Source organism: Falco biarmicus, chromosome 7 (assembly GCF_023638135.1).
Source record: "Falco biarmicus isolate bFalBia1 chromosome 7, bFalBia1.pri, whole genome shotgun sequence".
Taxonomy (NCBI): domain Eukaryota; kingdom Metazoa; phylum Chordata; class Aves; order Falconiformes; family Falconidae; genus Falco; species Falco biarmicus.
The window spans coordinates 8,166,043-8,182,639 of NC_079294.1; the positions used below are offsets into that span (position 1 = coordinate 8,166,043).

Below are 16,597 nucleotides of genomic sequence, written 5' to 3' on the forward strand. Positions count from 1 at the left end.
TTCTTTGAGACCTGGTGTTCCTTTTGGTTAATCACCTTATGTTATCTACAACTTTAAAGGAAGATGATTAATATCTAGCAGCTGACTGCACGATGTGGCATAGGCATGGATCTGCACTGCTGTAGATTTAATGCTTTGGTACATGAATCATCCGTTGGTGAAGGCAGTGTTTGGATAATCAGTTATCCAGAAATACACTCAGTGGACCAGAGACAAGAAATTCTAAATGTACTTACTGTAGTCTCATCAGTGGCATAACGCTTCGTCTCTTAAACACATTAGATCAGAAATACATTATCGTCTGCTTAGGTGAGATGATGTGGATCTTTTTCTGGGCAGTACAGAAACAGAGCACGCTATGCTAGGCTAGAATTTAATGAACTGATAAATAGCTTGTTGCATATGTATCTGAATAGCTAGAATATTTGAATTATACTAGCTGTCTGATGTCCTGTGTACTAATTTTGACAAATGTGGCGAGGGGGGGAAATCCTTACAGAATCAGCTGGATATGTGATAAATTGGCTACTGTTGCTTAGGCAGAGTGAGTTGGATTTTCAGAAGTAATCGGTTTAATTTAAACCCAGCTCATTTTAACTGAAAAAGGTTAGGGAGCAGCCACATGATCAGTTCAGCAAGCGGATCTAAAGAGGAAAGTAGTAATTTCCATTAATACCGACAAGCAGAATAAAACATGGCGAACAGCCCCAGCTGACACAGTAGGTTTCTGTTAATTACTCAAAGTGTAAGCAAACTCTTCAAGATGCAGTTACCAGTGAATTTTGAGGAAATTTTGCATCTTGTTTAAAAGCAGGTAACTGCTTTGTTTTGCCAGGTACCTCTTCATGAAAAAACTGATATGGAAAGACTAGGGAGTGCTTGGACTTGATGGTTGTGCCTGTCTTAGTCCATTCAGCTACAGCCTTGTCAGAAAATGGGTGATTAATCTTGATTACATGAGGGAGAAGAAACTCTGAATTCTAGTTTGCATTTAATTTTAACACTTTCATAAGCACAAGCGGTACATTCATAGTTTGTACTTTAGCTAGAGGTCTTGCATTGCAATTGTGCGTGTGACTTATGACTGTTGCGTTCACAGTCTCGTCTTAATTTATTTTGTAGGGAGAGCTCGTGTGCAGCAGCTAGCAGAGAACACGAGATACTTCAGGAGACGACTGAAAGAGATGGGCTTTATTATCTACGGAAATGAAGATTCTCCTGTCGTGCCTCTGATGCTGTACATGCCAGCAAAAATTGGGTATGTTTAACAGGATAACTTCTCATCCATCTTCTTTAAAGCTAGATTAGTACGAGAATATTAAGACTTTTCTAAGTATAAGAAAAGACTGGTTTGATTTTTTGCTTTTATGATCGTTACTGAGTCTTACGAAACATGGAAGCTTCCCATAAGCGATCTTGAGAAAATCAAGGCTTTTAGCTTGGGTCAGCAAAAAAGCACTTCAGGGAAGCAATTTTAAGACTACCCATTATGTTTTAAAAGTTGGATGTGGGGTTTACCTGTGAAGTGTATGTATGTGCTAAAGAGAAGCTGAAATTGAATGGAAACTGACATTAAAAGTCACTGGAGGAATGTTTCAACCAGTTTCTGGGTCAGAAGCAGCCAACATTCCCATAGATGAACTCTGAAAATTATTTTTAAAAAAAAGCAGGGGGGCAAGACATGATGGGACACAACAACCTGTTTTTGATGAATCCCACGTTTTTTTAAGAGGTCTGTACTTAATAGCTCAGATATTGTTATTGTAAATACTAATAGAACAACTTGGCTTTGATAATTGCTTTTCAGTGCAGTGCTCAACCAACACTTGCAAATTTGGAGCACGTAGCTTCATTTTAAGCCATACCAAGCATCTCTAGGGCTATTATAGCTCAGTTAGGCTTCAGCCTAGCTAAGCACTGTGTTTCTGCGAGGGAACAAATATCACCTAACTCTCTGCATGAAGCCAGATAGTCTTCCTCCACCCTTCTCAGTATAACCAAATTTATTTAAAAGCCTGGAACCTTCATGGGTGCTGTAGAGTCTGCAGTGTGCGCCATCACACACACAGAGACATACTGTTTCTACCACCCACCTTCTCTACCAGTCAGTAAATTCTGTTCCCTGAAAACATTCATGGAAATGTTTATTAGCTGAGCAGTTGGGCCAGTAACTTACTTAAAAACGAGCAAGAACACAGAACTCTGAGAGTTGGCCTTTAGGATCTACATCTGGTCTACTTCATCCTTTCTTTGTCTCTTGAAGTCTGTTTCTAAAATAATTTGAGAATACTAAATAGATACAAAATGAAGTGTTTCAGGATGCACCTATTTGTAAGGAGCCATAGGTGTAGCAGAAGTCAAAGGCAGAAAACTCTAAAACCTAATAAAAGGATGTTATTTTTACACATCCTTATCCTTGCTAATTCTCAAGATAATGTCAGCTCAGAAAGGATTAGCCATGGCCTGTGGCCTGTAGAAACACCCGCAGCTGCACTACCATCCTGGAAAGGATCTAGATCTTTGTGCTTCATTGCATAAGTCACAGCCACTAATTTCTTTACTCCCCATGAAAATTTGTTTTCTTGAAGATACTGTGTGACAATCGTATGAGCTTTTTGCACCTTCCTTAAAAATATCTGGTATCGGATTAAATGCTTTCAGTTTGTGGCAATTCAGTGGTTCCCATGATAGGCATTTTAAAAGTGTGACATTCTGTGACCCCATCGTGTACTTTAATTGAATTAAATTGGTGAAAACAAACCATCCTGAAACTGCAGAAGCATCTGCTTGGGGGGATTGCAGCATGGAGGGTTCCTTTATACTCAAACTTCTGAGCCAAAATCCCCGTTTCCTATTGGAAAGATTTCCAGGCTTAGGTTACAAATCCATTTAGGTACAGCCTGCTAAAAGACCGGCCTCTGCCACATAATTCTTCAGGTTTGTTAGAACTTAATACAGTGAAGTCTTTTGAGAAGGACCACCTTGGGACTGAATTTAAAAAAGGCTTTTGTGAACAGGTGTTCTGCTTCTAAAAGAAAGCACTGGAAGCTCCAAACTGTGGTCTTACAGGCTTGCTTTAAACAAATGCCTGTATGGTTAACACGCGGAGGCCTTCATGCTGCTGCTGCTTTGCTGCCACTAGTATCGTGCTGACAGTCTTTCTTGGTCTCTCTGGCAGTGCGTTTGGGCGTGAGATGCTGAAGCGGAACATCGGTGTTGTGGTTGTGGGTTTCCCTGCCACCCCCATCATCGAGTCCAGAGCCAGGTTCTGTTTGTCTGCAGCTCATACCAAAGAGATGCTTGATACAGTAAGTGTCTCATCTTGTCTTCCTTTTGCTCATGCCTTTTGTCAACAGATAAAACAATTGTCTATTTTTTTTGTAGACTGGTTCAATGTTTGGTACACAAACTGGTTGAACCTAACGTTCAAAGCCTTGTGTAGTAGAGCTGGCAACGACTCCATCTCTCTTTCCTTGCTTCAACAATGCGGAACGGCTGCCTACAGTAAATCCCAGGGACTTTCTTTTCCTGTTTTAAGTTACGCGAGGGAGACGGTCTCATTCCTTTGAGACAGTGCTTTTTCCCCCCCCTCTCTTAAGAAGCTCTACCTTCCACTGAGTCTTTTAGAAGGCAAAAATTCTGCTACTTCTGACCCTAGATGCAAAAGGTTGAGGGGCGGGGGAAGCCTGGGAACCTCCAACGCATCTATATTCTTCTCAAAAGCAAGTGCAAACCTCGGCACGTGATTACCAGTGAGAATTTTTGTTCCGAAGATTACTTTTCCAGTTCTTGTTTACAGCTTCAGAGCTCTTTATCTTAAATGAGCCTGTCCCAAACAAGTCTGTGGCACCTGCAGTGCCTTTGAGTCCTGCCTGCATTAAGCATGTTCCAGCGGGAATGGAGGTCCCCGCTAAGGAGGCCTGCATCACAATTAGGAGATGCTGCCTTAAAAATTAAGGATGGAAGTTCGTCTGTGACTTACATGGTTATATGAATAAGCCTGACTATCCTTGGTACATCTTAGTGTAGTAACAACATTAATTTTTGAGTCTTCTGAATAGTCTGCTTAGAAATGTACCTGGGCTGGCTTAGGCTCTGTCAAATTTCTCCGTTGTATTTTTTCCTCACTTTGCTGTTCTGTAACTCAGAACCTGAGCTAGGTTGAGTCATGCCCTTGGACTTCAGGAGAGTAGATTCTGTCCTGTTCAGAGAGCTGCCTGAAAGAATCCCATAGGATACAGTCCCAAAGAGAGGTCGTGTCCAGGACAGCTGGTTGATTTTCCCCCTACCATGAAAAATGGTTCATCCTGACTCACAGGAAAGAAAATGTAGTGGGAAGCCTGCGCAGATGAACAAACCAACAAAACCATAAAATGGAAGCATATAAGAGGTGCAAGCAGAGATGGGTGACTATGGGAAAATCACATTGCCGGGGGGAATTAGAGAAAACTGGGATCTAACAGAAGCGTAGTATTACAGAAAACTTTCTAGGGTAAAATACAGTTATTGCTTTCAGGATGGCTGGCACGCACGAAATCTACTTTACCACAGCTCCCTAGGCAGAACACCCTGCCATCTCAGCACCTGCTGACAGGAGTAACAGAGGGCAGAGCAGAGTGGAGACCCTGCAGCCGGGCTCTGCTCTGCTCCCTGCAGGAATGGGAACTTGATGGTACCACGCAGCTGATAAGCTGCTTAGCGGTTGTCACACGAAGAATCTGAGATGTCTGCTGCTGAACCAACTACTGTGGCAAAATTACCTTCCTCGGATGATAGAATCTCATTGTAATACCAACACACACCTCCATCCCAAAGTTACCTGCCTCCAAGGTACTACGACCCCTTGCTGGGCACGGGATACCAGTCAGTAACAGCAATGTATATGCCTAGAGCCACTCAAGCTCTGCCTAAATGTAAAGAAGATAAATCTGAAGGGGGGCATCTGTGCACAGTTAGGTCAAGCTGACCCACTCTTTAAAGTTGTTATAAATGAAGGGACTTCTAATCAAGGGAGTCAGCCTTGGGGAGGATGAGAAACAAAGAACAGATCGTGAAAAGAACGCCATTATCTAAGTTACACAGAAAGAAGCCTTCAAGTGAAGAAAGTTCTGGCTATGAGAGGAGACAGGCTGATAAAGTGTTGCAATCCACTGACATCAACAGAAAATTAGTTGAAAATAAGACAGATAATTGCGGTAGTGGGAGATGGCGACCTGCAACTCAAATAGCCCCCTCAAAAGAGGGCAGACCCTGCTTGAGGAGCATGCGTAGTTAGTAGAGAGCTTCAGCAGTGCTGAGGATGCGTACTGATTCGCACTAGAAGCGAGAAACTTGTAACCAGTCCTGGGTATGATAAATGAATATGCAATGTAATGTACTATGAAGTATAAAAAGTGGACGGATGAGGGGAGAAGTTAGGGAAGACTCCATCATAACTTCTGGGGTCAGTCGACAGGCTGAACCTGTCTTCTCCCCCATAGGGGCGCCTGTTGGGTAAGATGTTTATTCTATGACTAACTCACGCTGTCTGCTAATAGGTATATTGTTTTAAGCTTGCTTGCAGTCAGTGTATTATCACCGGCAATCATCAAACCTTATTCCATCACAAACTTGCATTTTATGATAAAAATCTTCAGCTGCAGTTGTAAGTCTCCAGAGACTGGAGTAGTTGTATCAAATATAAAGGGTTTGAGGAACCCTCCCCTTCTTAATGTGACAGCAGCGGTGCGTGCAGTTTGGTGGTGTGTATATTTAGCGTCATTCTGTATCAGTTAAACACCCTGCCATGTATCTGTGGTGCTGTATTTGCTGCTTCTGAGTTTTCTGCCTTGTAAGACCTGAGAGAGTCTGCCCTGACACTCCAACAGCATGCTTACGGAGTTCCTTCCCAGCTACTTGTCCTGCTACTCTTCCTATAATTATTCTGATTCCATTTTTTATGTACCAATTAAAAATTCTGAACGAGCATGTCTAGAGAAGGCCCTCCTCTTCCTTTTGCTCCGTGTGAAATCAGTGGTGTCACAGTCTTGGCTCAGAGCGTGGTAATAGAACTGAGTGCATTGACACAAATGAGGGAGCAGTAACTTCTGGCCAGGTGGACATGAGGGGATGAATGGGAAGGAGGTGGGAGGAAGGAAAAGAAAGAAAACTGAAGTCTCTGAAATATATTATTGCAAACTGAGCTATAACTGAAACCATGCAAATTTGATGTGCTGACACTACCTAAGTAATCATCCAGTCTTGCTGTTGGTTAGATTCTTGGTCTTCGCTCTCAGTGACTAGCCAGCGACTTTACCATAACAAGCTGCTTTTGCAGGTTCTATATAAGTGCTATACTTGCTCTCTTCCAAAACCAATCTGTAACTTTTATTACTCAGCTTAAAAAAGCTCTTTTCCTGTCAATTCACTTACAAGTCTTTCTGCTTTCCAGAAAAAGTTTCAAGTGTCGTGCATTTAACTCTAAAGACTCGTTTCTAGTGTACCTCTGTAGGTGCTAAATGCTCTGAATTGAGGAAATGCTTGTTTAATAGACTAGGGCTTCTCTGCTGCCTAAGAAAATTAATCCAGGACAAAACGAGGTGTGAATTTTGAAGTGAATGAAGGACTCCTGATTTAGCTCAGTATGTGGAGGCTTTGTTCCAAGTTAGTGTAATCCACTTTAAGGTTCAAAAGGTTCAAAACAGCTGCATGCTCTGAACCCGGGACATTGGCAAGAGGAGTTAATAAGGAGCAAGTCTTTGTGTCAGTGACTTTGTGTCGTGTTTTCTTGTGATGCAGTGAAAGGGGATTGATTTCAGGCAGCTAATCGTTAAGGCAGCCCTCGGATCTGAGCCCTCTGCTGAACTGTGGCAACATTATCCTGGAGGAAAAAGAACTGAAATGAATAGGCATGGTGAGAACTGGCAGAGAGCTTCTTCAAGTCTGTGACAGAGAATAGAGCTTGGTAGCCCATCTGTGTGTGCATGGATGCTAACTAGGGCTGTTACGGCATTTTTTCCTCAACAAAATTTATCCAGGTTTGGAGCAAGGGGAAGAGAAGCTTGTCTTGTAAATGCTGATATTAGTAATGCTTCCTTGTTCTTATTAAATAAACCCACATGATGGGGAGCAGTTCTCAGTTACAATTTTAACCGTTTTATGTAAATAAAACTTCCTTGCCTGAAAATATTTGGCTCAGGATCAGAGTGAAGTCCCTCATAACCTGCATCCCTGTGGGCTGATGCTTTCTTTTCAGTGATGAAAAATATATTACACTCTCCTGAAGTCAGAGTTCAGCAGTGCCGTTTCCTTTGTAGTCTTTGCTGGTCACATGGTCCTTTTTGTTTTAAATTAATAAAATCCTAAATCTGCATTCAAGAATAACAGTTAACAGACTCTTTCAACAGAAATTCAACCTTAAATTGTTTCCATATGGGATCTGTACTTAAAGCTCTGGCAATCTGTGCCCATGCTTTTGTTTTGTTTTGTTTTTACCAAGGTCCAACTTCTGGGTTTGTCGTTCCCCCAGGTTTTAGAGTGGAGAGGTTTTTGCTGCCAGATATAACAAGCATGAGGGGCCATTGTTTAAAGAACAAAAACTTGAAGTATCTATCCAGGAAGGAAAAGCATGTAGGGATATTAACCCCCGTCTGCCAGCTATTCTCAAGAGACAGGCATTTGACCCAGAACATATTAAAAATGGAACACTAATGTTGAATTAGCGGCGTTCTGAAGGAATGCTGAATGCACCTATCTGAATAAATCTACAATTCAAGGGAGTGCAGAATGCCAACCGTGGAGTTCAAAAACCACATGAGACTTGGAAGTCGTCTTCTGAACTCATTTCTTTGTCACTTGCCAGTATAAGATAATTACCATCACGTACTGTTGCAGACTTGTCTGCAGCAACTGATTTATTTTGTACCTTGCTTCAGGAGTCATCTGTAGAGAAATGAATTGAAGTTTAGGGTTTGGCCTTTAACAAACCCTGTTGTGAACCAGTGACTTATCAAAGAGATTGCAACATGAAATATGATTAACTGAGCCGGGACTTTCCTCGTTTCTTGTGCTAGCAGATGTTTGATCTCTGGTATACTTCATAACATTTGCACTCAGGCCAGAACGGTGAAAGGTTTTATTAGCTCCCTAGCCATGTTCTGGGCCATCAGTTGCCTGAGAGTTGCCTTTGTGGCAACCTGAGTCAGTGGGACTTGCTTTCTAGGGAGAAAATGCTGGGGATCCTACCCAGAGTAACTTTTTTTTCATTCCTTGGATCGGCTGGCAACAATCTCCCATGCAGTATTGTTTACGATACAGAGCTTGCATTTCTCATTGTATATGGACGATGCAAATTAACCAAATATAGATACAATAAATGCATCAATAGAACTTATTAGCACAACGTTACAGTTTGCCTTTTGCTGCCTTTCAATTTAAAAAATAGAGTAGATCAGAGATGGTACACTAACATGCATGTTTTCATACTGAATGATACATCAAGAGGAGTCAAACCTCCATGTACTACTTTATTTTTTTCTGCTTCAGCTTTATTACCACCAGGAAGTGAAGAACATTGTTCTCAGGTTTTTATGTCTGTGAATAGTTGTGGCTTTTTTGGGGATGACTGTGAAATTTGAGTTAGTATTGCTGGATATTATGATCCTGCCTTGGAAGTGGAGTAGTCAAGTGGGTGCGGAGGCACTCTCTGTTAAGTGACCAGTGCTGCTCACTTGGTCCTGAGACTTCCGAGTGGTAAAATCAAAACCAAATCCTATGTACCTCTGAAACTACTTGAGTAAAATGGCTGTCAGAGTAGTCTGCAGGCATGCAAAAAGGAAGATGTGCTGCTAACTTGCATCTCTCTCCTGCTGATCTATTGTGGTCTCTTTCTCAGGCTTTAAAAGAAATTGATGAAGTTGGGGACCTTTTGCAACTGAAGTATTCCCGTCACCGTTTGGTACCTCTCTTGGACCGGCCGTTTGACGAGACAACATATGAAGAAACAGAAGACTGAACTCCCTCTGTGTGCCTTGGTGGGAGGGACACACCCCATGGGACACTCCGTGGCATGCAGGCCACAGCATCCGTGAACAACACACTTACGACTGCTTAGCATAAAAGACATTTTCTCACAATACTGAGGTGGTCACATCAGCTCTAAATGGCATTTTGTAAATAGGGAGAGGAGGTAAAAAAAGCTTTGATTCCTGTGTCTTTAGGGTCTGGCCCTAGAGGTGCTTGGCTTTATTTTTTTTCTTGTTGCCTTTTTTTATTTATTTGTCTCAATTTGTTCACAGCAACCCAAGTTGGCTGTGGCTGATCGGCTCAGACTTTGTATGCACCATCAGGCTCCCCAAATGCTGGCTGAGATGTTGTGAGCATGTGTGACGCTGGCATGGCAGCACTTCCAGTGTCACTGCTAGGTGTCTGACCTTCCCAATAAGGAATGAGCTGACCTGGCTATTCTTGGAGACTTCCTAGAGAAACTGTTGATTGCTAACTTTGACATATTTAACAAAATGGATAATCAACCAAAGTTGTTTGTTTTTTCCTTTTTTTTTTTCTTTTGCAGTTACTTGTGTTTAAAACTTGAATTTAGCCTTTTTAAAATAAATGTGTTGTTGACATGTCACTGACAGGACCATTGTTCCCAAACATTATTTAGTTTTGTAAGCCATGGGCAGAAGGACTTCTGGCACTCTAGCCTCTTTTCCTTCCCAGTATGGATACCAGATTGTCTCCTGGCTTTGACACTAATTGTTCTTGATATAGGGTAAGTGATGGAGAGGGGTTTTGTTGTTTTTTTGGTTTTTTTTAATGGGTAGTGGTTTTGTCTTCCTTTTGACATACTTCTTTCCCTCCCCCCCCCTTTTTTTTTTTAAACAGAACAAGGTGGTTTTAGTGTGTGTTGCTTTCTCATCTTCAGGTTAATTTCTCTTGGTTTAGAATTACCATAAAACCGTGAACAAGTCACTGCTAGGTTCTAGAAGGGTGCTCTTGCTATTAAGTAAACTATAGTAAGCCTTGTGCTTTTTGTTAAGACCAGAACTCCTAGTAGGCCTATACGATGGATGACTGTTAGGAGAACACTTGTTTCATGCAGATCTGTGAAAGACTGATTGCTACCCTCCGCCACGCTGATTCACTGTTTCTTGGCATAATATGAGGTGTTCTTCATTGGCTTTGTTGCGCAAGGCTTTTATGCAAAGATTATAGACAGCTTGGGTCTTTTATCGTACGTTACATTCGGCTAGCCAGCAAAGTCTGTTAGCTGTGTGTCTGTATAGGCCTTCCCTGAAGAGAGAATGTCCTCACAATTGCATTTACTTTGTCATCTTATTTCTTTTGCATTTCTGTTACTGTGAGATCAAATTAATGTTCACTGAGCCATTTGCTGTTTGGAACCTTTATTTGCAAGTTCCACGCTGTCTTACTCTAATCAAAGTTTAAAATAGACACCTTTGCTCTAGCACACCTTAGAGGTGGTCTGCTACTTAGTCATTGCATCTAGAATTCTTTCAGTGAACAGAATGGATCATTGAAGAGGTACCAACAATTTTTTAACAGGAGTCAGTTACAGTATAGCTTGTTTCTGTATTTTACACCTTCGACACGTAGTATTTTTGCAAAGAGAGTAGAGCTTTAACATCGTGTCACTTGGGTTGGTCCACCTCTTCCGTTTGAGTTAGCATGATGCTTTTTGCAGGTGAGTGGAGTTTTTTAAAGAACTTCATCGTAACACCAAAGCAGAGTGCATCTCAAAGCTATTTGCCTGGTGCTGCAAAAAAATTAATTTTAAATTGTTATGTTTGCTCTGCAGCTAACGGGGAAGGAGCACTTTGCTCGCTAGAACCAAGCAATTCTGCAAATACATCTGGTGACTTAAAGCAGAACTGGCCCCTATTTTATAGTATATCTATCTTTATGCATTTATAGATCTTGTTCCATTTTAATGTAATGGAACTTCAAAACACTGATTCAGTGTTTTACCATTGCATTTCAGAAGTTTAATTAGATGAGAAGAACTAAAACTGACTGTTTGAAAATAGATCCAGATAATTGTTTCTGTCTTAGTCCACTAATGTCAATTTGCTTGCCTTCTGGAGCAAAGTGTGTGGACAGTCCAAGAAGTCTGTAACTTGTATGTGCAACTCTGATGGCTATGGAGTAGTCTCATTTGTTCAGCCACAGAGCGAGTAAACTGCAATTGCACCAACTTACTTTCTCGCCTGTGTTCTGCCCAGGACTAGCTCTGCCATTGTAGAAGATGACCTGCTTTCTGACTTCAAGAAGCTTTACCTCAAAGAATTTCTGCTTCCTTTTTTTTTTTTTTTTTTCCCTTTCTGGATTGTAGTAAGGAACAAGAAGTGGTTAGTGCAGAAGCCCTGACTCCAGCCCAGGTCCTGTTGATTTGATCACAAGACAAAACCAACCAGCTTCAAGGCATAGGCATGGGTCAGTAGGGAGCTATTCTGAGCATTTCCAGGTGTAGATGTACAGTGTGCTTGTGTCTGTTGTATACTCAAGTCAGTTTGAAAACTGTGATGTATTAAGTTAGGAGTGGGTTGTCATAGATTCTACAAGTCTTGAGTCTTAATCTTGCCTCTGGGATTGGGTTTTAGGGCATCTTGTCTTTAACAGGGAGAAGAACATCTGGATAAATCTCAGTAATTCAGATAACTCCTGTATAACACTTCTGAAATTGTCAGTGTTTTAAGATTACTGGTCCCTATTGGGATTCCAGTTGCACTTGTTGAGGAAACTGTGTTCGTGCTGTACTTCTGCCGTTTAGTGTCTTTCTGCTGTCACGATGTCTGCATATGACTTTTGAATTCTGAGTTGTAAAGACATTTCAGAGATCTTTCAGGCAGTTAGTAGCATTTGCAAACTGCTTGGTTGCATTTCAGCCATATTCTTTTTCAGAAGCAACTTCTTCCCTTCTTTTATTCAGGGGAACCTGATTTGCCAAAGTCTGGTACCTGATGAAAACTGCTTCTGAAAAAGTAAGAAGCTACAAGTCCAAGATTTCGCGCTTTTAAGTCACTAATTCACCGAGCATGAAAGCCAGGAAAATCTTGCATCTACTAAAAAACGTTGCTCCCGCAACCAAAGGAGCAGCCCACTGTTGGTTTGTACTAGGCAAACCTACAGCATGTATGCTGTCCTGCTATGTGTAGAATGTACTGCTGCTTTGATATTCATGTATTGACCAGAAATCTGTCTCCTTTTTTTATCCTGGCAGTAGAAGTGAACGAAAGAACCAATCTTGAGAGATCACAAAGGAAGAAAGACTGCTTAAGAAACAGACTTCAGTCCCTGCCAACTTTTCTGAGACGTTCTAATTGAAAATGACTCCTGGTATTTCTTAGGAGATGCAAAATTCAAAAGAAAATGAAGGCTGCTTTTGAACAAAGGATTTTGCTCTGTACTGTACGTTGGCTAAACTTAGTCATAAATATACAACAGTTACCTTCCCAGTACCTCTCTGAAGAACTTAGCAAGCAAGATTTTGCATCTGCTGAGCAAAGAGTTTAGAATCATTACAGTTTTTAAGGCTGATGGCCATGTTCTTTTACTCTTCAGAACATTGAGGGGCTCCTATTACCGAGCATCAGCAGAGAGTGAGAGATCTGCTTCTTGTTAGAAACTGGCCTTCCCAAGTAGACCTTTGTTTTAAGGAGCCTGATTCATAATTCTTTAGTTCTGTGGTAGAGAAGAAACCAAGGGGGTTTTGTGTCAAAATATTCAGGGCTTGCTTTTTTTTTTATTACACAAGACACGGACTCCTGTACAGTGTCTGTGTGTGTGTATATATCTATATGGTATATTTAACTCTTTAATTTCTATAATTTTTTTCCCTTTTAAGTAGCATACTTAAAGAGCTGTTCTGGTTCTTGGGTTACTGGTGTAGCACACTTCTGCTTTAGGCAAAGACTCAGGAGTGAATTGACCGAACATCTTACTGTGATGAAGTCATTCAGTGAAGGAATTGCATTATCTGTCTTCCTCATGCTCTTTCCTCTAAGAGTGGAGAAGTGGTACCCTCTGTCAGAGCTGCACATTCACACAGAGCAGGAAAGGGAATTGTGCCTGTGAAATCAGTGACCCGGCTCTGTGCTGTGTGGATGAAGGACCAATACAACAGAGGTGGAGGAAAGGGGCAGGCAGTCATCACTTATTCTCAGCTATATGGGGATCTCTCATGTGTACTTACTTGAACAAGCATCCGTAAGACAGAAACTTAACTTCCAGTGCCCAAAGGGACACTCTAAAACTTTTCCACACCAAGTAAATACTTCCTCTCCTGTGCAAATTTTAATTTCTTACTGAAAGGAAACCTCTGCAAAGTACTTGGCTTACAGCTGTTTGCTGGTCCAGAATCCATTCAGGCAGATCATAGGAAAGGTTGGAGGAAAGCTGTGAGCATGAGCGCAGTTTCATTTAAGAGAACACCTTGCAGCATCGGATCTGGAGTGCTATGCGTGAGCTGCATCAGAGGGAAGGAAAATTGTGGAGATTTATTCCAACATACAATGATCAGTCAAAATTTATACAGTTTATATGTACAGTTTATATATTTTTTTACAGTTTATACTCAACCTGTGAAAGTGTCAAGCATGCTGGGATCTGTGTGGGTGTCACCTTCTGCACAGGGATCCGAGGTACCCGCAGTCTGTTCTGGTTTAACACAGGTGAAGCACTGTGCTGTCTAGGAATGCCTAATGTGACCCCTGGGCAGGTGGCTTCAGTACTGGACCTGGTACCCAAGTGGCATTGGACCACTGTTAGGGAAAAGCACCAGTCATTTGACCTGTATAACTTGCACATAGTTTTAAAAGAAATTTAAAAATATTTTATTAAAAAACAAACAAACAAACACACACCCACAACTCGGATGCCATCGTGATGGCTTGTATTCCTGTAAACATCCCCAGCCTTGCAAGTCGTTCACCTCTTCAAGGATTTGGACATGAAGCTAGAGCACAGCCGTGAAGTGTTTGTGTGAAGTCTTGTGCTTTATCTTTCACTAAAAAGAGAAGTGTTGGCTGCAGACATTGGAGCTGTTGTGTTGACATCCCCAAAAGGGGCTGGGTGAAGGAAGGAGATGATGACTGGTGTGTGTTGAAGGCCTTAAAACTGTGGCTCTTGGTATGAAGAATGGAAATGAAAATTGACCTTGAAGAATGTGATGGATGAAATAATACTCTGTGCTCTTAGTTAAGCAACATGTACTGCTGTTTTCTTGGGAGGGGGGGAGACATTCAACTCGTTTTGTGTTTGACCCTGGCTAGCAGCTATTTAAGGAGCAGAAGAGGTGTCTGCATGTGAAGGCCAAAAATAGTGCCCCATGTTTCTATGTAGCAAGCATCGTAACTTGTTCCTGGGCCACTGAAAGCCAGAGAATTATTGGGAGGGTCAGGGACTTCAGAAGCAGTGGCAGCTAGCAAATCCATTTCCTAAACAGTAGGTGAACAGGTCTCACTTGAATATGCCATGGGTTGGTGCCATTCCAAAAATACCTATGGCAAAAGGAAACGTGCACCACACCATCTGACTGCTGTAAAGTGCTGCTTTTTCTTTTTCTTTCCAAATCTTTCCAAATCTCATCCTGTTCAGACAGTATTTCTGCTACCCCCTAATGGTATATTAAGCAAAATGCGTCTCCGCCCTTCCAATATTATTAACTTTAAGACCAGTTTGAGAGAGATCAGAGGAACGCTGGAGCCTGAGGCTTTAGGCTAGCAGCCACAAAGCCAATGGTGGCCCATATTTCCACAGGCCCTGGGCAGAATTGCCATGTCACACCACTTCATCTTAAATTGCACTGTATTCTTATGCCTCTGTGTTGCTATAATATGTACATATATATTGGATTTTTTTGTAGATAAGACATTTTAGATAAAATTTTTAAATGGGCTTCCCCCAAAATATTTTATGCCAGATGTCTAATTTTTTTACACTTGGGATTAACATGAAGTTGGATGCTCTGTGGGCAGGGAAAAGATAAATGGATGATACATTGGCTTTAAAAAGGTAACAATGCATGTTTAAAAAAAAAAACAAGAAAGAAAGAAAAACCAAAACAAAACCAAACACTGGAGAAAAAACTGCTTGGGAAAAAAAATTCCATTCAAATATATTCTATGTTCTGCATAATAAAGACTTTAAAAAAATGGGATAGTGTTGGGTGTTTTGCTTAATGTTAATGAGGCTTTTCCCCTGTTAGGGAGACCAAACCTTCTTCCCCTTTCCTTCCCCATCTCTCTTCCACTCCCTAAAAAGAAGGAAGGGAAAGAAAAGAAATTAAAAAAAAAAAAACCCACCAAAACACCACAAGTTTCATACTAGAATGGCTAGGTGAAACTGTAACTTGTTTGCAAGCTTAGGAAATGTCCCCCTCTACCTTTGGACTCCAGCGCCAGCAAACTTGCCTGTGAGATGGATGCCGAGATGGATGCTTAGCTGTTTCTTACCAGTCTCGGGTCCAGTGTACAGCAACAGCCCAGTCTAGAGAAGCTTCTGTGCTGGCGAGCCAGGTCTGCAGGGGCTACTGCCGTGCCTGGCCTGTAGCCCTCCTGTGGGTGCCTGCCCTGGCTCCGCAGTAGCCACGCAGAGCTGGCTTGGCTCCGCAGCTGCCTCCTCCCCTTGGGTGCTGTGAAGAGTGTCAGGCCGCTATCAGCTGTCATGCTGCTAATGAGATGTTTGAAAGGGCTTTTTAATCCTCCTCGCATGGGATTCTTGACCTCACATCTGTCTTGGAGCCTGTGCCTTGCTTGAAACATTTCCTTCCATTCATCCCAGCCCTAGGTTTGTGTAAACCAGATGTCTGGGCTTGGAAAGGAGGTGCCGCTCCCGTGCTCAGCCCTGGGGGCACAGATGGGCTCAGGTGACCCTCAGGATTGTGCTGAGGCTGCTGTGGGCACGTCGGGCTGGGGTTGTCCCTGCTAGGTGTCCCTGTCCCTGCTAGGTGTCCCTTGCTGGGGTCTCTGCTAGCACTGGCACCTTTTTTCCGTGGGCTGCCAGACCGCCTTTCAGTGTGTTTCCCTAATCGTCACCTCCGCAGGCTGCTGGATGCCTGGAAGGAAATCCTGGGAAATGATGCTCTCCGGCTCCCGAGGGACCAGCGGCACCGTGCTGCCGGCGGGCTGGGGGCCGGCAAAGATGCTGCCGGCGCGAGAGGGGGCACCCGGGGGGGAGGCAGCCTTACGGCGAGCGGGGCCGCTGCCCCCCGCTCCTGCCGTGCGCTCGGGGCGGCCTCCTCAGCTGGGACCCGGCTCCGCGCACCGGGGCTCTGACCCCCCGTCCCTCCGTCCTCCCCGCTCAGTCGGCCGGACCGGAGCCGCCGGGGCCCGCGGCCGCCCCGCCCCGCCCGGGAGGGCTCTGCCCCGGCGGGAAGCGCCCGGTGCCGCCCCGGCCGAGCCGCCGCCCGGTAGCGGAACAAAGAGCGGCGGCCCGGCCCCGCCGCGGCGGAGGGGCAGCGCCGGGCGGAGGCGGGGGGTGCCGCGGCCGCCCGGGCCATGCAGCTGCCGGCAGGGGAGGGGAGGGGCGGCCGGCGGCGCCCCGGAGGGGGCAGCGCTCGGGGGGAGCGGGGGGGCGGCCCGGCAGCGCCGGCAGCCCC

At 43.4% G+C, this 16,597-nt stretch overlaps 1 protein-coding gene across 2 annotated transcripts in view; it reads left to right on the forward strand.

Moving 5' to 3' along the window:
- SPTLC2 (serine palmitoyltransferase long chain base subunit 2) overlaps window positions 1–15,042 on the forward strand; it is a 78,760-nt gene extending 63,718 nt beyond the window's left edge. Inside the window, exons 10-13 of one of the 2 annotated variants that reach the window (XR_008822991.1) lie at window positions 1,123–1,258; window positions 3,179–3,308; window positions 8,873–9,751; window positions 12,221–15,042. Coding sequence is in view for 1 of the 2 variants with exons in the window: in XM_056346125.1 (XP_056202100.1) it covers window positions 1,123–1,258; window positions 3,179–3,308; window positions 8,873–8,992 (386 nt within the window). In the remaining variant the exon portion in view is untranslated. Of the gene's footprint in view, window positions 1–1,122; window positions 1,259–3,178; window positions 3,309–8,872 lie in introns of both variants that reach the window. The other variant, XM_056346125.1, reaches the window with a different exon arrangement.
- Window positions 15,043–16,597: the final 1,555 nt, after the last annotated feature.